Raw genomic sequence first — 20,832 nt, forward strand, 5'->3', positions numbered from 1 at the left:
CTAAAAGATTGTTTGAGGCCTTGAAAAAAGAAAAGGGGGAAGGGAGTGAAAGTGAAGAGTTTGTGGCTAGCAAAGGTTGGTTTATGCGTTTTAAGGCTCGTGCTAATTTGCATAATCTTAAAGTGCCAGGGGAAGCTGCTAGTGGTGACCATAAAGCTGCAGGTGATTTTCCTAGTGCGTTGGCTGAGATAATTAGGGAGGGGGGTTACTGTGATAAACAAGTGTTTAATGTGCATGAGACAGGCTTGTTCTGGAAGCATATGCCTACACATAAGTACATTGCTAAGGAGGAGAAGACAGCATTAGGCCATAAAGCCAGCAAGGAGAGATTGAGTTTGCTACTTGGGGCTAATGCTGCTGGTGACTTCAAGCTGAAGCCCTTGGTGTGTCTGACCGAGAATCCAAGGGCAATCAAGGGCATCTGGAAGGGTCTACTACCTGTCATCTGGAAATCTAACAAGAAGGCATGGATGACTCGTAGCGTATTTGAGGACTGGTTCACCAACCATTTTGTGCCAGAAGTCAAGGACTACTGTGCTTCAAGGGGGCTGCCCTTTAAGGTGTTGCTAGTGCTGGACAATGCCCCTTGTCACCCTGCTGATTTGAATGACATTCATCCAAATGTCAAGGTGGTTTACCTTCCACCCAGCACCACCTCCCTTTTACAGCCTATGGGCCAAGGTGTCATTGCCTTTTTCAAGGCCTACTACCTCCGAAGGACATTTGCTATGGCTTTTACGACAACTGAGAAGGATAAAGAGTTGACTCTCCAGGACTTTTGGAAATCTTACAATGTTCTTGCTGCTGTAAAAAACATTTCTGATTCTTGGGATGAAGTTAAGCAGACTAACTTGAATGGTGTTTGGAAAAAATTGTGTCCCCAGTTTGTGAACGATTTCCATGGCTTTGAGGATTCCGTGGAGGTTGTCATCAAGAATGTTGTTGAGTTGAGTAAGCAGCTTGATTTGGAGGTGGAGGCTGAGGATGTCACAGAGCTGCTGGCATCTCATGGAGAGGAGCTATCTACTGAGGACCTCACTCAACTGAAACAGCACTTCATTGAAGAGGAAGACACACCAACCCCAGAGCTCAGAAGATTTACAAGCAAGGAATTAGCGGGGGCCTTTGCCATGATAGAGGATGCCTTGGCAAGGTTTGAGGCTCAGGACCCCAACAGTGACAGGTACACTAAGGTTGCCAGAGGGGTCATGGATAGCCTGCGGTGTTACAAAGAGATTTGGGAGGACAAGAAGAAGGTATCCTTCCAGACTAGCCTCGAACGTTATTTTAAGAAGGTGGAGAGGCCTGCAACAGATTCCGTACCCTCTGCCTCATATGCTTCTCCAGACTCACCTGACCCAGGATCTCCAGCACCCTCTGCAGGTTCTGCCTCTCCAGACTCACCTGACCTAGGATCTCCAGCATCTTCTGTAGGTTCTGCCTCTCCAGAGTCACCTGACCCAGGATCTCCAGCACCTTCTGCAGGTTCTGCCTCTCCTGACTCACCTGACCCAGGATCTCCAGCACCTTCTGCAGGTTCTGCCTCTCTGGACTCACCTGACCCAGGATCTCCAGCACCTTCTGCAGGTTCTGCTTCTCAAACCTCCTTCCCGCAGCAGCCTTGTGTAAGCCTGTCTTTCCCCACTTTGCATCATACAGTGTGCAAGCCAAGAACAGTAGTAGAGGTAAGGATAATCCAGTATTTACCTTTATATGTACGTATTTGCTTTATGCTTTTTATTATTTATTTACCACAAGTAAAGGTCAGGAATTGCTATTTTTCTTTTAAATTTTTTTTACTGTTTCACTTCATTTCTGCTGTGTTTGTGTGCCTTGTGAGTGACGTAGGTGCTTGTGTAGGTCGGTTTTAACTTACAGTGTAAATTGCATTATGTCACGCCATAGGAACAGATCTCCAATGTAACCCGAAGTCCTACAATATATATATCAATTACAAGAATGTATAAAATTAATGGAACAAAAAATAGATCTCTCTCTCTATACACACACACACACACACACACACACAGTGGACAGATTATTATGATCTCTGAAAGCATAATAACCTGGCACTCAGTGTGTATATATAAGACCCCTGGTGCATGAATTCATACATGGGTGGGGTCCGGCCAGCCTGACCAGGGCGAGGGGACATGGGCAGTTGGCCAGCATGCCTGCTGGTTGAACTCCTGGTCAAGGGGACAATTTGCATATTAACCTTTTATTTTATAGGATATATACTGAGTGGCCAGATTATTATGCATTCAGAGATCATAATTTCCTGGCCACTCAGTGTATATATACTAGTGGCCCAGTGCATGAATTTCGTGAATGGGGGGGGGGGGGGAATGTCCCTCAATGTGACCTGAACCCTCTCCAATCTGTGATCCCCTGTAGGATCAGGCCTAAACCGGCACTAGGATATCTCTCTTGCAATCCAGGACTGCTGGCTCCTAACCGCTCACCTGCCTGTCTGCCTAATCGCCCCTAACCACTTTCTTGCTGACCTGCTCGCTCCCAACTATCTCACCCCACTGGCTTTCTTACCCTCAACTGGCCCTTCCTGCCGGCCTGTTCACCCCCAACTGTCCCTCCAGCCCCGCCAGGCTGCTCACCCCCAACTTCCTCCCTTGCTAGCCTGCTTGCCCCCAACTGTCCTCCTGCCAGCCTGCTTGCCCACAACTGTCCCCAGCCACCGGCCTACTCGCCTCCAACTGGCCCCACCTGCTGGCCTGATCACCTGCAAATGCCCTCCCCTCCTGGCCTGATCACCCATAACCGCCTCTGCCTTAGCCCCGCCACCATAGCTTTGTCCGGAAGGAAGTCCAAAATGTCTCCTGGTCTAATTAGCATACTACCTTTTTATCAGTATAGAGTAAGGGCCCGGTGCATGAAATTCTTGCACTGGGGGTAGGGGGGTCCCTCAGCCCAACCTGCCCCTCTCACATACTGGGAGCCCTCAGGGAATATCCTACTGATGGCTTAGGCCCGATCCCCATGGGAAGCGGGCCTAAGCCGCAGTCTGGCCTCCCTTTATGGGAGGCAACCGGGCTGGTCAGGGGAAGGCACCAGCCCCATCACCCTGCTGCTGCAGCCACTGCCAGTCACCACAGCCACCAAGGTGTTTTCATCAACACGACTCTAGTCCCTTCACCAAGAAAAAATGACAGCTTTCTTTAGGTATTTTCAACATGTGTCTTTCATAGGATATGCATTTCTTTCTTTCTTTTTTTTTTTATCCTCGCCTAAGGATATGTTTCCATTGACTTTTAGAGAAAGGGAAAGACAGAGAGAAACATCAAAGTGAGAGGAACACTTTGATTGGTTGCCTCCTGCATGAGCCCTGATCTGGGCCCCGGCCAGGGAGGAGCCTGCAAGCTAGGTACATGCCCTTGATCAGAATCAACCCAGACCCTGCTGTGGGCAGGCCAAGGCTCTATCCACTGAATCAAACCAGCTAGGGCAGGATATGACATTTCTTAGCCCTCCAGCAGTGGACCTTCATTTTTTTTCTCCAGAAGTGTGGTGGAAAAACCCTAGATCACTTTTTTGGATTCTTATTACCCAAGTTACTAAGAATATTACCAGTCGCATACAGGAAGCTTAGCCAATGTGCAGTCAGAAAAGGTGTTTCCTCGATAGTTCACACCAATCACAGGCTGTGCCCTGCCCAGGCCTAAAGCCTCTGGCCAAAGCTTTAGGCCTGGGAAGGGGACCTCCAGCTCCCTGTGATAGCAGACACCACCCATTGGGCAAGGGACCCCAGCTCCCTGCAATCCACCACAGGAGCAGACCCCCTCACAGGAGCGGACCCTCAGTTGCCTGCGATCCATCGCAGACTTTCCGCTGGTGCCCAAGGCTGGAAAAGCCTCTGGCAGAGGCTTTCCCGACCTTGGGCTCGACCAGACCCCAGCCTCCTTGCGACGGATGGCAGGAGCGGACCCCCAGTTGCCTGCGATCCATCGAAGGCTCCCCGCTGGTGCCCAAGGCCGGAAAAGCCTCCGGCAACTGTGGGTCGCAGGGAAGCTGGGGTCTGGCCGAGCCCAAGGCCAGAAAAGCCTCCGGCAGATGGTTTCCTGGTGGGCGTAGCTGGTGCTGTAGTAAAGGTACAGTCAATTTGCATATTACTCTTTTATTAGGTAGGATATGGGCTTGGTGCATGGGTGAGGGCCAGCTGGTCTGCCCTGAAGGAGGTCCTGGTTCAGGGTAGGGGTCCACTTGGGGAGCGGGGGTGGCCTGGGTGAGGGGCCTGGGGTGGTTTGTAAGCCGGCCATGTCCCCATTGGGGTACGGGTCACCGCTTGGGGTGATGCCAGCCTGGGTGATGCCAGCCACGCCCCCATCGGGTTAAGGGTCTACGATGGGGGTGTGTGGCCGGCCTGGGCTAGGGGCTGAGGGCCCTTTGCAGGCTGGTCACACCCCCATTGGGTTGAGAGTACCTGCTGGGGCGTGTGGTCTGCCTGGGCCAGGGGCTGAGGGCCATTTGTGAGTTGTTTGCAGGCCAGCCAAATCCCCAGCTTTGTCCAGAAGGACATCCGGAAGGTCTCCAGGTTGAATTAGCATATTACTTTTTTATTAGTATTATACACTGAGTGGCCAGATTATTATGACCTCTGAACGCATAATAATCTGGCCACTCATTGTGTGTGTGTGTATGTGTGTGTGTGTGTGTATTAGAGGCTTGGTGTATGTATGAATTTGTGCATGGGTCATGGGTGGGGTCTGGCCAGCCTGGCCATGGGGGGGGGGGAACATGGGTGGCTGGCTGGCCTGCCTGCTGGTCAAACTCCAGGTCGAGGGGACAATTTACATATTAGCCTTTTATTATGTACAATATACACTGAGTGGCCAGATTATTATGTGTTCAGAAATCATAATAATCTGGCCACTCATTGTGTGTGTGTATGTGTGTGTGTATTAGTGGACCAGTGCATGAGTTTCATGCACGTGGGTAAGGGGTGTCCCTCAGCCTGGCCTGCACCCTCTTGCAATCCAAGACCGCTGTTTCCTAACTGCTCACCTGCCTGCCTGCCTGATTGCCCCTAGCCACTCTGATGCCAGCCTGCTTATGCCCAACTGCCCCACGACGCTGGCCTTGTAACCCCTACTGCCCCACCTTGCTGCGTGATCACCCGCAAATGCCCTCCCCTGCTGGCCTGATCACTGCCTTCTCCTTGGCCACATCACCGTGGCTTTGTCCTGTAGGACTTCCAGCATGTCTCCCAGTCTAATTAGCATACTACCTTTTTGTTAATATGGATAGAGGTCTGGTGCACAGGTGGAGGCCGGCTGGTGTGCCCTGAAGGGAGTGGGAATCATGGCAGGGGTACTCTTGGGGGGCGGGGCTGGCCTGGGTAAGGGGCCTGGGACTGTTTGCATGCTGGCCATGGCCCCATTGGGTTGGGGGTCCCCACTGGGAGTGGTGCATGCCTGGGTAAGGAATTGGAGTAATACACAGGCCAGCCATGCCCCCATCAGTTTGAGTGTCCCAAATTAGAGGCGTTGCCAGCCTGGGCGAGGGGCTGAGGGTCATTTGGGGGTGGTTTACAGGACAGCCAAGCCCCAGGCTTTATCTAGAAGGATATCCGGAAGGCCTCCCAGTTGAATTAACATATTACCTTTTTATGAGTGTGCATATATATAGGGACCTATGAGGACAAGCAGCCAAGGTTCTCTTGAGGGCAGAGCATGCAGTGATCCAGAGAACAATATGGGAGGTGCCATCTATGTCAGTGTGGCAGGTGGGGAACCCGGGCTGAGCTGCACAATCACAGGGAATGATGACATCACTGTGGTCCCTGGGACTAAAAGCAAAGCGGCCGGACACTAACCATGACGTACAAATGAATGAAAAGAGTGTTCATTTCTGATGGTGTCTTTATGATATGATATGGGGAACTTTAGGATAATTTCTAACAAGATGGGTTGCTGTGATGCTACATGACAAGTGTAGAGCTTAGAGGCTATATATGTGCCCCCCTGCCATTTCTTGTTGAGGGCTTACCCAGTGAACACTAGGAATGAGATAGCATACATCAGTGTCACCGGCACTTGAAAATACCCACTGGCATAGGGAAAGGAGAAGAGAGAAGGATGAGAGAAAAATGTATTCCAGAGGTGGTGAACTAGAATTTTGGGAAAGAAGCTGATTAGAAAACACCCTGTCCTCGTCATGGCTCATATGTGTTACCAGTGAAGTTGTGCCTCTGGGAATGAAGCTGTGTGAGACAAGTGTGGATCAAAGAACCATGGGCAGCAGGTAATGCAGAGTGATGGCCCCAGCAAACTGGGATTGGAGTCAGAAGTGCAATGGGCATTACCATGTTGTTTGGTGTCTTGGAAGGATCATTTGGAGGACAACATGGGTATTGCCTGACAAGATCAGCGGCAAACCCATCACATTCCCATTATGTGCAACATCTCCTCCTACCCTATGTTCCTGACACCAACTATTATTGAAAGGGGGCAGTTTGACTCCTATTTGAGGATGAGAGCACAGGTAACTTGTATCTGTTCCTCTGCCTTTATTGTTGTGGGAAGACACAGCATCAGTAAGAATATAAGGAGAGATTGACTTTAATGGGACCAAGGGCTGCTTTCTTCTCTGATGTGGGGAGTAGGGGAGCATATGCATGCGCAGGGTGGGTAGTATGGCAGACTTGGAATCTCAAGAGAGAATCTTCTCATGGGGTGTCCTGTGCCCATTATGACAGGATATGAACTTTGAGGACGTGGCCATTGCCTTCTCTCAGGAGGAGTGGAAGATCCTTGATGAGGCTCAGAGACGTCTGTACTGTGATGTGATGCTGGAAGTGTTTGCCCTTGTATCATTCATAGGTAAGACCTTCACATCTCTCCTAGTGTCCTGAGGTGATGCCCACTCTTTATTTATTCTCCAGACTTAGCACTCTCTCTCTCTCTCAAAGCCAGACCATGGGCTCAGCTAATTTCCCCCACTGTCTTGTCAAATGGGCTGTGGCTGCCAGTGCTGAGCTGTGCAAGGAGCCCTGAGCAATAGACTCCATGAACCTCCCTGACACCAGTTGCCTCAGAAAGTTCAGGAAGTGTCTAGGTGTCAGCAGTCTTACAGACCTCTTAATTGGTCCAGCCTGCTCTTCCACTCCCAGGGAGGATGACTCTATGCAGATCCATGGCTTCCAATTCTGCACCTTTCCTGTCGATAAAGACCGTGTGTCAGTTATCTTCTTTACATACATGAATCAGGGGCTGTTCTTGTAAGACCCTCCAATTATTGTTTGTAATATTACCTTCCCTGTATACTATTGCAAGCTGAATGCTATGGGCAAGTGATGGCTGCTCACCTCTGTTGTCTTTTCATTGATACTCAGAATATTTAGTTTGTACATACTTCTAGAAAAGGAGGTGCAGGGAGAACCCTGGGTTTCTCCAGGGTGAACGTACAGGATGGTCCTAGAGGATGCTTAGCCCAGCTGAGTGGCAACTGGGGGGAAGTATGATGTAAGGATGGTGTTCAGATTATACCGGGAACCTGCTCCTGTCCAACAGTGTTTGGTGCAGGTTTCAATGGCCACACCTCATTTATACCTTTCTTTTCCACACTTTTCACTTTGCTGACTTGTCATTTCATTGGTGACTTCCTAGCATTGTCTATCTTCGCCTTTGTGTCCTTTTTACATCACCTATTTCTCTGCACATCTCTTTCTGAAGTATACTACAACATGGACCTATGCAAGTTTTATAAGGAGCACATACATGCTTAAATACACCTCAAACACCAGCTTCTTGTTTATTGAATTTTACTTGGAATGAGATGTAACCAACCTTCTGCACAGCTTGCCCATGTCACCAGCAGAGAAGATCTACTGAATGCTGTTAGCAGCAGAATGAGCTGAACAGTCCACTTCTCTTCCATGTGGTGCTTGCCATGTTTTTGCTCTATTTCTGTTGAAGTCTTTCTTGTTTTGTGATCTTCAGTGGTCAAGAACTTCACAGTTGCATCTTATTAGTTCATCTTTCAGGTCTTTTATTTTCAGCCAGTTGCATGAGACCAATGTATTATGTGCAACACAGTTTTATACTGGGACTTCCCTCTGTCACCACAGTCAACATTCATTTCCGCATCATTCCTCTGTTTTCAGGTCCTTGGCATAAAGTGGATGATGTGGAGGCCTATTCTGAGCACAGTGTGTCTGTAGGAGATTCTCAGGTCAGGGCTTCCAAGACAGCTGCAGCCACCCAGAGGACCCATCTGTGTAAGCTGTGCTTCTCAGTGTTAAAAGATATTTTGTACCTGACTGAGTTACAAGTGGCATACTTTGAGAAGAATGTGTTCTTAAGTGATGCATGTGTGAGAGACTTGTGTTTCAAGGATGCCTGTGGAGAGAAGCAGCAGAAGGAGGCCTGTGGAGAGAAGCCCTGGAAAGAAGATATGGAGAGTGCTTCGCTTGTAACAACTTGCTGGTTATACTTACCTGGGGTGCCTGAAGCTAGTACTGAGGTTGGGGTAGACTCCCCAGGCACCTCAGGGCTTCTCCATCACAAGGCCACTCTTAACACTGAGGAGCCACACATTAACAATGAGCTTTCACGGGAATTTCTCAGTGGAAAAAGACATCACCAGTGGGTTGAATGTGAAACAGCTGCCAGCCAGAAACAGAAAGTTGCTTATCAGAAAGGCCACAGCTCTGGAGATATGATTAATGAGTCTAATAAATGTGGGAAAGTGTTCAGACAAATCTGTAACCACCTACAACATGGGAGAGTTCACACTGAAGAAAAGCCCTGTGAGTGTACTGATTGTGGGAAGGTCTTCAGTGAAAGCCCTGCTCTCATTAAACACAACAGAGTTCACATTAGAAAAAAGTGTTATGCGTGTAGTGAATGTGGGAAGCATTTCAATCGAAGGTCTCAATTCACTAGACACTACAGAATTCACACTGGAGAAAAGCCATTTGTGTGTAGTGAATGTGGTAAGCATTTCAGTCTAAAGTCTCAACTCGCTAGACACCACAGAGTTCACACTGGAGAAAAGCCATATGAGTGTAGTGAATGTGGGAAGCATTTCAATCAAAGATTTACCCTCACTAGACACCACAGAGTTCACACTGGAGAAAAGCCATATTAGTGTAGTGAATGTGGGAAGCATTTCAGTCGAAGGTCTCACCTCACTAGACACCACAGAGTTCATACTGGAGAAAAGCCATAAATGTGCAGGGAATGGTTTATTTTTCTCACTTACTATAAGAACACTTAAGGGGCTCTATGAGACCCTTTCCATGAATGTAAACCCCTTTTATGGGAACATACACTCTGCTAGATTCCTCATAAATCTGAGGTACAGGTGAGACTTGAAGGAGCTGCATTGTACTTGCTAACATACCCAGACCTACCACCCAAATTATGTCACTGTCTCTTTGTAGCTGCAGAGATTTCACCTCTAACACCTGACTCACCTGAGGAGTGTGCATCGGTCACCACCCCTGGGTGCTCAGGGGAATGTATTCTGTGTTCTCACTTCTGCTGGAAGTAATTATGGTTCCTCCAAGCTCTTGGCAGTATCTTCATTCATTTCTCTGTGACTAGAAAATGGACCTGACCCAGGATTCATCCAGAGCACCCCTTCTCAACTAAGAAGTGCCACCTCTTTCATGGACATAGTGGTACTCACATTATGCTTTGATAAATTTGGGGGGGGGTTCCTTATTCACCAACCTCCAAACCCCTTGTTCTTCTGTGCTCTAGTTTAGAATCTTTTTAAAGGTATTTTTACGTTTGTACCTTTAATTTTGGTTTTATTCACTGCCACAGATGATTTGTTAACACAAATGTGATCTTTCAGCATGTAGAGATGAATAGATATTGTGTTTATCCAAAAGTGTATGTAGTTTGAAAGGGACAACATAATGTCAGGAAATCACTTTTTGTCCAATATTGGCTTATTATTTATTGCAGCCCATGGCATTAAAAGAAAGACCACGTGACTTTGTGCATTTAATTTTCAGCCTAGTGCCTCGATTATTGGTGAGGGCAAAGGTCAGTCTGAAGATGAGACCTTTGCTCTGCTTCTGTGACCAATATGAATCATGTTCTCTGTTCACAGTATGTACTACATAAGCGTCAGCAATGTTTAGGGAACCTGCTCTCCATGTCCTGCAAAGGAGCCATGTGCCAGGAAGTATGACATTTCATAGGCTGGTGTCATTTGTTGTAAGTCTCTGAGATGGAACCACAATAAGGACAGAAACACTGTTTCAATAGTGAGTGGGGAAACCTGCAAGAAATTAGATAAGTGCCTCTTCTGAACATAAGGCCACAGATGTTCTGGGGCCTGTGGCTTGTGTGACCTTTATGTACAGACATTCTCAGTACCTCCAAAACTGCTTCGTGTAGCTGACATCATTGGCAGAATAATCTAATGGTGTTGTGTATTCCCTTGCCCCTCTAGGGTGTTCACATAAGGTAGTTGCTCAAGAGGCAAGAAGTCCAAGGTAGAGGAAGGATAACCCTGCAATCTGTCCCAGGATGTCTTTTGTATGTAGTCAGCATTCCTATTGGATTTGATGGCAATAGTTTTTTTTTTTTAATTATATACTTTTATGATTTCAGAGAAAGAGAGAGAGATCAATGAGAGAGAATCATTGATCAGCTGCTTCCTGCATGCCCAACTCTGGGGATCCACCCCACAACCTGGGCATGTGCCCTGACCTGTAATCAAACCAGTGGCTTTCCGTTAATGTGATCACGCCTAAGAAGATGAGGCACAGTGGCCATGGAGAGTTTATATTTTGTGTTCTTCTTTATTAATTATTGTATTATTTTCAGTAGCAACAACTTTAAACCTACTTTGTCACACCCTGTATTTACCTCCAGTCCTTTTGTAATCTTTCTGCCTCCTAGCCCTCCATGCAGGCATTGATTTACCTTCCTGTACAATAGAGTAGTTCATATTTTTCATAATTTTATAAGTACTAAAAGGTGTATTTTCTTTAAGAAAGATTGGCTTCCTTTATGCTACACAGATATTTTGAGATTGGACACTAATGTTTATGTAAATATTTATTTCCAGGAAATATTGTATTCTATGGGTAGCCACTTTAACTATTGAGCTGCCTATGGTTTCAGTTATTTGTATGTTTGGGGTTTTATAAATAAAACAGTTGGGAATATTGTGTTGAGTTCTTTCTACAGGTGTATGTGTTACTTACTAAACTGTTCCAGTGTCAGTGAATGTGTTATATTTTAACATATGGGGAACTGTGATCTAAAATGGTCAATCACTTTGCCTCCCGACCCACCCACAGTAATGAAAATTCCATTTTTCTGCAACCCTGCCAGCACATGTGAAGGTTAATCTTTTTAAATACTAGCCCTATCAGCGACAGCGAACATTGTTAACTTGCTTTTGTTTTAATTCCATTTCTGTAAAAATGTTTGATGGTGATCATTTCTTATGTATTTCTTTACATTGTCTTTTTATTTTATTTTATTGATTTTTTTACAGAGAAGAAGGGAGAGGGATAGAGAGCTAGAAACATCGAAGATAGAGAAACATCGACCAGCTGCCTCCTGCACACCCCCTACCGGGGATGTGCCCGCAACCGATGTACATGCCCTTGACCGGAATCGAACCTGGGACCCCTCAGTCCGCAGGCCAACGCTCTATCCACTGAGCCAAACCGGTTTCGGCTCTTTACATTGTCTTTATCTCCTTTGTTAAAATGTCTGCTCAAGATTTTTGTCTACTTTAAAGTTAATTTATTATCCTAACCAATAGGAGGATAGTGCAGCCTCTAAGACATACGTTTTAATTTCACTCATTCCTCAATGACTCTAGTGGCTTCTTTGCCATATGGAATTCTTGCTTTTGAATTCTAAAAACAATATACTTTTTCTCAATTTTTACCCTATGTACTATTTATAGCCCACTTGTACCATACACTTAATAGTTTAATCTGCATTGTTAACATCCTCCACTAGTGTTCTTTAAGTCTAAGCATTTAAGAATACATTAAGTGAAGTCTAGGTTAGCAGTAGTTGACAATTTCACCACATTCAAACTGTCGAAATGATGGCATTGCACATGGCCATAAGATATTTCAGTAGTACATCATTATATTTTACTAATGACCAGGTACATGGATGTCTGAACATTGAAATTAAATTAATCCGAAAGTTTGTGGTGGGGCGGGACTTGGTGAGTTTGGCCCCACACTCCCTAGTGCCACCCTCTCACAGTCCCTCCTTGGCCAGCGGTGCCGAGGCTTGAAGGGCATCTGTGTAATTGGTGGGGTCTCTCAGCCACTGGTTTGATTCCAGGGCAGGGCACATGCCTTCCTGAATCCCCTGGAGTGGTCGTGCAGGGGGTAGATGATTGCTGTTTCTCTCCCTCTCCCTTTCAAAATGAGGGCCGGGCCTGTGGAGATTGGTCTGAAACAGGCTCTCTGCCATCCCCCGAGGTGTCCTGGATTTCGAGAGGGCAGTTCTTGGGTGACACAACCCAGAGTCAGGCTCCCTCCTCACTGGTTCTGGGGTGCATATGTCAAGTAACCACAACTCACTGGGAAGTTCCTGTGTTGAGCATCTGCTCCCTGGTAGTCATTGCAGGTCATAGCTACCTGTGAGGACGTTGGACAGTTGCTTAGCCTTTCATAAATAGATTTTTAGCATACTGGTATAGTAGCAATGAATGCGCTCAAGAGCATTCATAATTCAACACCTGAATTATTGGAAACGTAAGTTTTAAACATTTTTTAAATTTTGATATGTGTATTTGATTTAAAACAAGCTTTAATATGTGTGTGTGTGTGTGTGTGTGTGTGTATGTATATATATATATCTAGAGGCCCAGTATATGAATTGGTGCATGCATCATCATCTTCTTCTCCTTCCCCTTCTTCATTATCCATGTCAGGAACCAAGTAGTACTGTAAAGGATTTAGCCAAATGTATCGTTGATGACTTCTCCTAACTCACCTGCACCTGCATCAGAATGGTCAGTAAACCAGGTACAGAAGCTCTCTGGTTCCTCATGCTGTCTCTTACTGCTGACTTTATTCTGTGTTTGACTTGAACGTTTCGTCAAATCCTTTCCACATTTCCATTTGATTTCAGTGGACTTTGAAGGTGGATCACCACTCTCATTCAGATGAAACTCTTTGGAGATAACTTTATTTTCAAAGTAAGGATTTTCATCAAAATAAAAATCTATTCTGTAACCTGATTTAATATCTTCAAATTCTCTCACTTCAACTCTTGTCAAATAATGCAGCACCTCTTCATTCTCTTCCCCAAGCAGTGCAGACACTTGTGGATGGTTGACAAATGTTGTTACCCAAAAATTAGTGATTTTGGTGATCAATTCTGACCTCTTCTGAAGAAATGTTGGTGTAGTTTGTTATATTTCTGTTCTACTTTCAAAATCTCCTCAGTGGCTTAAGTCTGTCTATGTCATTTTGTACTTCATCAATATGTTCAATCGCTTCTTGCTGTTCTTTTTTTCCTTTCGGCACTACGGGAGGGGTCAGCTTCTTCTCCTGCTTGGGGGCTGGAGCCAGTTTCGGTCTCTTTGTTTGAGGTGGGAGCTAGGACTGGCATTTGGGGGCCATGCTGTGAGGCAAGTCCTAGGATGTGATCAATGGGAAGTCGCCAGGCTCCAAGGCGCACTGAGCACTCACTTTTTCAATTTTTCAAATGAATTTAGGATTTAACCAATAGGAGGGCAGTTCAGCATCTAAGACATCTCTATTCACTTCACCCTTTCCTTAAGGACTCAATTGATTTCTTTTCCATTTGAACCTATACAGTATGTTTTGAATACTGGGAGGAAAATTGTTTTTCTCACATTTTATCTTATGCACAATTTAATGCCCACTTGCATGATACACTTTTAAGTTAAATCTATGTTGCTAACATTCTCCACCATTTATTTCTGGTGGTAAATACTCTCATCATGATTAGTTGCAAAATGACAAAATGTTGGCACTGAACATGGGCCTGCTAGGATATTTCAGGAGGACATCATATTTTATTACAAACATGCTGATGCATTAGTTACAAATATACTCAAAAAAACTCATGATAAAATAGTAAAATAATGGGAAGTAGCAAATTTTAATTATTTTTTAAACTTTGATGTAAGTGTAACTGATTTAAAATATACATTCAAAACTATATTTTTATTGATTTCAGTGAGGAAGGGAGAGGGGATAGAGCAAGAGAGAAAGATGAATGATGAGACAGAATCACTGATAGGCTGCCCCTGCATGCACGACAATATGAATCCAGTCCACCACCTGAGCATGTGTCCTGACCAGGAATTGATCAGTGACCTGCAGGGTCATAGGTTATGACTCAACCACTGAACCATGCTTGCCCGGCTCCTCTACGATTTTCTGGGATCCCACGCAACCTGCAAACAGGGTAGCAATGAGCAATGGCAATTCATCCTAGCCTAACCCCTGACTCTGGGCTCAAGGTCTCCTTTACTCTGAATGACCAGTGAGCTACCATCAGCCTCGCTCTGGCTCATTTATTTCCCACAATGTTTCTAGAGCATCAAAGGAGCCAGCTGTTTCCTGTTCTATCTCTCTGCTGCTTCCTGTTTTATCATAAGGTCTACGTTTATTCATTATCCCCAGTTTCAATTCATGTACCCTCAAAATCTTCTGAACTTGGGCAGTGAACTCTTTTGGAGCATGAAGTAATGAACTCTAACACTACAGACCAAGGTGAGGCTGACCTGCTCCACACCGCTTCCTGTTCCTGAACACAGGTATGCCTGGGACATCTACACAACAGACCAAGGCATGATTTTGCTTAGAGTACCTGGGAGAAAACGTGATGGTCTTCACTCAAATTGGTGTTGAGTCAAATCAATTTTAACACTTCTTTTTTAATTGATTTTTTAGAGAGGGGGGAGACAGAGAAACATCAATGATGAGAGAGAACCATTGATCAGCTCTCTCCTGCATGCTCCCTACAGGGATGGAGCTCCCCAACCTAGGCAAGTGCCCTGACTTGGAATCCAACTAGAGATATCTTGTTTCATGGGTCCATGCCCAACCACTGAGCCATGCCATGTGCGCAAACTATTTTTTTTTTATTGTTGGCTCTATTAGAAATAGACCCAATTTCCCCCATCCTCATCTGCCTTTGCCTCCCTCTACCTTGCACCCACCATTTCCAGGCACTCAGCACATTATTGTCTATGTCCATGGACTATGCATATATGCATATACTTTTTTTTCTGCATTTCACTTGATTGTGCACAAAATGAATACAACCATTTGACTAAGCAGCTCCAGAACTGTTAGTGTTCATTAATCAAGAAGTAAATGATGTCAGAAGGAACACTTTTCAATTCCTCCTATACACATATTGTAAAGACAGCAAACTCCTAACATATGTCACACAGGCTGGTTTCAACACATAAAAAGCCTAAGCAAGAAGGGTGAGTACTGAATATCCACATGGTCAGACCAGGAGCATATACATCTGCCCTGTAAAGTTCAGGGCCTTGCTTCTTCCCTCATCAGAAGTGCCGGGGCAGGTGTTTGGCTCCTTTGGGACCACGGTCCCTTCACCAGGGACTTATTTCATAGCCTTTTAGAGAGCTTGCCTTGCTCAGGGGCTGCTATTGTGGGTGTTAGATTTCCCGGGTCAATGAACAAAGAGACCAGGGTTGGGCGCTCCCTGATTTAGCTGAGAAGCTTTAACCACCCACGTTGATCCTACGCATAGCTTCTGCCTTTGGTTCTCTCCCCTAGCGCCCTGAGAAGACAGAAAAAACCCATCCTGTTCTAGAAAATTCAGAGGCAAATGGTGCCCCGAGGGGCCCCGCCCAGGATTCTGACCAGGGAAGCCAGAGAGCAGATCCAGTATTTACATGAAAAATTTCCAGAGTCCTGGTCAGTTCCCAGAGTGGCTGAAGGCTTTGATGTTAGCTCCAATGTGATCAGAGTCTGGGCAGTACTTGATTCTGTTTGAATTTGGCAAGCATTCTCTTGACCAAACATGCTGAATAATAAGTAAGAGGGTGAGGAGATGATTATAGGTGGCAGGACTGTAGCAGTGCAGGTGTGAGAGAGGTGTGGTAGAAAGAGTGATGAGCACTTGGAGGCAGAACCTGCAGAAGGTGCTGAAGATCCTGGGTCAGGTGAGTCTGGAGAGGCAGAACCTGCAGAAGATGGAGACATCTGTAATAATATCAGCAATCAAAAAGACACATTAAATTTTTAAAAAATATTTTAAAACTACATTACCCAGAAAGGAATGCAACCATGTAGGCGGAGCTAAAGGACACTCTGTGTCAGTGTATCCGGTTAGGGCAGGACTTCTGCCTTCCTCCTCCTGGCGGGCATTTTGAACTCTTCAGTTTCTTCAAGGACTCACAGGCTTCAGCCCACTTGTGGTGAGTAGGAGGAGGCCTGGGAGGCAGCGTCCTTGCTGTGCAGAGTGTCTGAAGCTTGTTAAGCACCATCAGGCCGGGTGGGGTCCCTGGCTCTGGCCCTGGCCCTGGCCCTGGCTCGGACCTGGCCCTAATGCCTAAACCCTAGACTCCAACCCTAACCCTAATTCCATTAACGTAATCCCATCACCCCATAACCCTAACCCTCTAACCCTAACCTTAACCCTTAACCCTAAACCCTAACCCTAAACCCTAAATCCCAGCCCCCGCCCTCGCCTTCTCCCTAAGCCAACCCTCACCCTCACCCTAAAACCCTCACCCTCACCCTAACCCTAAAACCCTCATCCTAACCCTAACCCTAAAACCCTCACCCTCAAACCCTCACCCTAACCTTAAAACCTGACCCTGACCCTAAACCCTAAACCCTGACCCCAACCTTAAACTCTGACCCTGACCCTGACCTTAGCACCTAACCCTAGCCCCTAATCCCTAGCCCCTAGTCCTGGCTCTGGCCATGGCCCTGTTCCTGGTCCTGGACCTGGCTCTGGCCCTAACCCCTAAACCCTAGACCCAACCCCAACCCTAATCCCATCAACATAAATCCATCAACCTAATTTCATCAACCTAAAACCATCATCCTAATCTCATCAACCTAATCCCATCACTCCATAACCCTAACCTTAACCCTAAACCCTAACCCCAAACCCTAAACCCTATACCCTATACCCTAAACCCTAGCCCCAGCCCCAGCTCTCGCCTTCGCCCTAAGCCAACCCTCACCCTCACCCTCACTCTCAACCTTACTCTCACCCTAACCCTAAAACCCTCATCCTAACCCTAACCCTAAAACCCTCACCCTCATCCTCAAACCCTCACCCTAACTTTAAACCCTGACCCTAAACCCTAAACCCTTATCCTGACCCTGACCCTGACCCTAACCTTAAACACTGACCCTGACCATGACCCTAGCCCCTAACCCCTAAACCCCTAACCCCTAGCCCCTTGCCCTGGCCTTGGATGTGGCCCTGGCCCTAACCCCTAAACCCTAAACGCTGGACCCCAACCCCAACCCGAATCCCATCAACATAAACCCATCAACCTAATCTTATCAACATAAACCAATGAACATAAACCAATCAACCTAATCTCATCAACATAAACCTATCAGGCGGTGGCCTGGGTGCTCAGCCGCCCGCTCCCGCAGGGAGCTGGGAGAGGGCGCCTTGGCCAGCTCGAGCAGGGCGTCTCCCGAGAGCGTGGAAGGCCCGCAGCCAGAGCCTGGGCAGGGCCCTCAGGTCGCTCACCTTTTGGACCTGCTATCCCCCAGGACCTCAGGCCCGCCCCCCTCCTCACCTCCTCTTGGGCCTCCACCACCTGCTGCTGCTGTACTGGCTCTGCAGAGGCAGAGGGGCCTGTGTGCGACTCCTGTCCCCCCGGCTCCACCACAGGGACCTCCCCCCACAGGCTGCTGACCTCAGGGCGGGCTGCGCCCCGTTCTCACACAGCGACGGCTCCTGGAGTCATTTCTCAACCCTCAGCCTAGGATCCGTTTCCATTGATTCTGAGAGAGGAAGAGACATGGACCAGCTGCCCCTGCATGGCCCAACCAGGGACCGACCGCAACCCGGGCCAGGGTGCTCCTCTCCTTGGAAGCTCAGACACAGGCCCTGAGCGGAACAGGAGGCCCCACCTCAGGCGGGCACATGGCCCAGAGCGCCCGGCGCCCCTGCTGCTCCCGTCTCTCCTGCTCTAACGTTTCCTTTGCCACGACGCCGCCAACCTGGGAACTCACGGCCCACAGGGTGCGATTGACACCACGTCTCCCGTGGTTCCTGCAGCAAAGTAACAGCGAAGCCTTCCCACAGAGCCCCGTGCAGGAGCCACGACCTGCAACCCCCTCGAGTCCTGGCCCTGTGGGGTCCCACGTGGCCGAGACATGTCCCCTGGGCCGGGCCTTGGTGGGTGAGGAGGGCGCCGGGCGTAGCGCGGAAGCTGGATGGTGAAGGTGACTCAATCCGGCTACCACTTTATGTTTGGCTATAAAATTCAGCCACGTTTCCTTCCAAGATGTTTCACCACAAAAACCCCCAATTTCTGCACCCTGAGCATGTGGGCCTGGGCACCCGTGCACCTGCTGAGAAGGGACCCACAGCTCATAGTGGGGCTCAGGGGTTGAGCGTTGACCTAGGAGCCAGGTCATGGTCAGGGCACAGGGATGTGCAGGAGGCAGCCGATCCATGATTCTCTCTCATCATGCATGTTTCTCTCTCCCTCTCTCTTCCTTTATGAAATCAATAAAAATATATTTTTAAAAAAATAAAAATAAAAAATTAAGTTTGCCTCCCTCACCCCCGCCTACACCTTGCCTGGACTCTAACCCAGGACCCTACAGTCGGCAGGCTGATGCTCTATCCACTTAGCCAAAACCAGATAGGGCTGCATTCCCTTCTTCCCAAGGCAGTTTCTAGGTTTCTGGGCATTATCTGTGGGCCAGAGCTGGGCTCAGTGCAAAGCCACAGGGATGAGAAACCTAGTCTCTGCCCTCAGATTTTTAGAAACAGAGGAAAGGGCAGAGAGAGAAAGAGAGAGAGAGAGAGAGAGAGAGAGAGAGAGAGAGAGAGAAGAGAGAAACATCTATGTGAAAGCAAACATCAATTGGCTGCCTCCTCCACATCTCTTACCAGGGATGGAGCCCACAACCCAGGCATGTGCCATGACTGGGAATCAAACTGATAACCTCTTGGTTCATGGTTATCACTCAAACACTGAGCCACACCAGCTGGGCTATTCTGTCTTTTAATGTTACCCTAAATAAACATGCAGATGCTACAATGTTAGCTCCATGAAGCAGAGAGATTTTTGTCATTTCTATCCTTTTCTGTTCAATAACATAGTCCAAATACCCAAAATAGTGCTAAGCATGGAGTAGGCCCTTAAATATTTGTTGAATGAATGATAAGGATCAAGTAAAATCTCTACTGACTCATTCAAACAATATCAGCTTCCTTCTGTCCTTGACTAGAATCGAACCCAGGAACATACAGTCTGCAGGCTGGCGCTCTATCCTGATCCTGATCCGCACTGCCTGACCCGCAGAGTCAGTACCTCCACTTAGCCAAACCAGCTAGGGCTGCATTCCTGTCTTTCCACGGCAGTTTCTAGGTTTCTAGGCATCACCTGTGGGTGCTGAGAGCAGTGTCAGTGCCTCCCAGGCTCCCCGCAGGGTGCTGAGCGCAGAGTCAGTGCCTCCAGGGCACCCAGTTGGGTGCTGAGTGCAGAGTGAGTGCCTCCTGGGTTCCTGGCAGGGTGCTGAAACAGAGCACAGTGCCTCCCGAACTCCCAGCAGGGTACTGAGAGCTGAGTCAGGGCCTCCCGGGGACCTGGTTGGGTGCTGAGAGCAGAGCAAAGTGTCTCCCGGGCTTCCGGCAGGGTGCTGAGAGCAGAGCACCATGCCCCATGGGCTTCCGGCAGGGTGCTGAGAGCAGAGCACAGTACCTGCCAGGCTCCCGGCATCGTGTTGAAAGCAGAGTCAGTGCCTCCCAGGCTTCCGGTAGGGTCCTGAGAGCAGATGACGGTGCCTCTCGAGCTCCTGGTAGTGTGCTGAGAGCAGAGTCAGTGCCTCCCGGGCTCCTGGTTGGGTGCTGAGAGCAGAGCACGGTGCCTCCCGGGCTCTCGGCAGGGTGCTGAGAGCAGATTCAGTGATTTCTGGGCTCCATGTTGAGTGCTGATAGCAGAGTCAGTGCCTCCCTAGCACCCGGTTGGGTGCTGAGAGCAGAGCACAGTGCTTCCCGGTCTCCTGGCTGGGTGCTGAGATTAGAGTCAGTGCTTCCTGGGCTCTCGGCAGCGTGCTGAGAGCAGAGTCAGTGCCTCCCAGGCTCCAGGCAGGGTGCTGAGAGCAGAGTTCAGTGTTTAAATTATGATTTGGTTTGCTGTGCTGGCATAGGGCCCACTTTATCAGCTGTCTTGAGAACTTGTTCTTGGCAGGTTGCTGTCAAGATTCCGACACACGTGAGTCCCCTCCCCCATCGCCAGTTCCAGGATCAGGGGAAGGGAGAAAGGACTGCTCTTCCCTCCCTGTGGTCTGGTTCCCAGAAGAATCCTGGTGTTTCTCCCAAATGCTGGGTCACATACACTTTGTTTTGTTCTGGAGATGCTTCAGGCTGGAGAGGCTCTCAGGCTGCCGGGCAAGGGCAGAACGGCCTTGGGGGTAGAGGGGCAGGGGCAGTGGGCTAGATTGGTGGGCAGGCTCTGAGAGGGGACCAAGGCACAGGTGTCCTACTCCTCAGGCCCATCCAGGAGGCAGGCAGGAAGGAGAATCTGGCACACCAGACCAAAAGCACAGTGGGCTCTGGGTCTCTGGGGCTGTTTTCATGACAGAAGAAATAGGCCCCGTTCCTCCTTATCCCAGCACACCTCCATGCTCCCACCTGCTCCAGGGATAGAAAA

The 20,832-nt window shown here is 48.0% G+C and overlaps 1 protein-coding gene and 1 pseudogene across 1 annotated transcript; one reads left to right on the top strand and one right to left on the bottom strand.

Moving 5' to 3' along the window:
* Nucleotides 1-260: 260 nt before the first annotated feature.
* On the top strand, nt 261-7,847 carry LOC114229546 (tigger transposable element-derived protein 1-like). The gene is made up of 3 exons (XM_054713475.1): nt 261-1,685; nt 6,713-6,836; nt 7,831-7,847. Exons 1-3 carry the CDS (start codon nt 261-263, stop codon nt 7,845-7,847), a joined length of 1,566 nt encoding a protein of 521 aa, XP_054569450.1.
* Nucleotides 7,848-12,004: 4,157 nt separating this feature from the next.
* Nucleotides 12,005-19,899, bottom strand: LOC103304305 (protein SET-like; annotated as a pseudogene).
* Nucleotides 19,900-20,832: the final 933 nt, after the last annotated feature.

Source organism: Eptesicus fuscus, unplaced genomic scaffold (assembly GCF_027574615.1).
Source record: "Eptesicus fuscus isolate TK198812 unplaced genomic scaffold, DD_ASM_mEF_20220401 scaffold_55, whole genome shotgun sequence".
NCBI classification, from domain to species: Eukaryota; Metazoa; Chordata; class Mammalia; order Chiroptera; family Vespertilionidae; genus Eptesicus; species Eptesicus fuscus.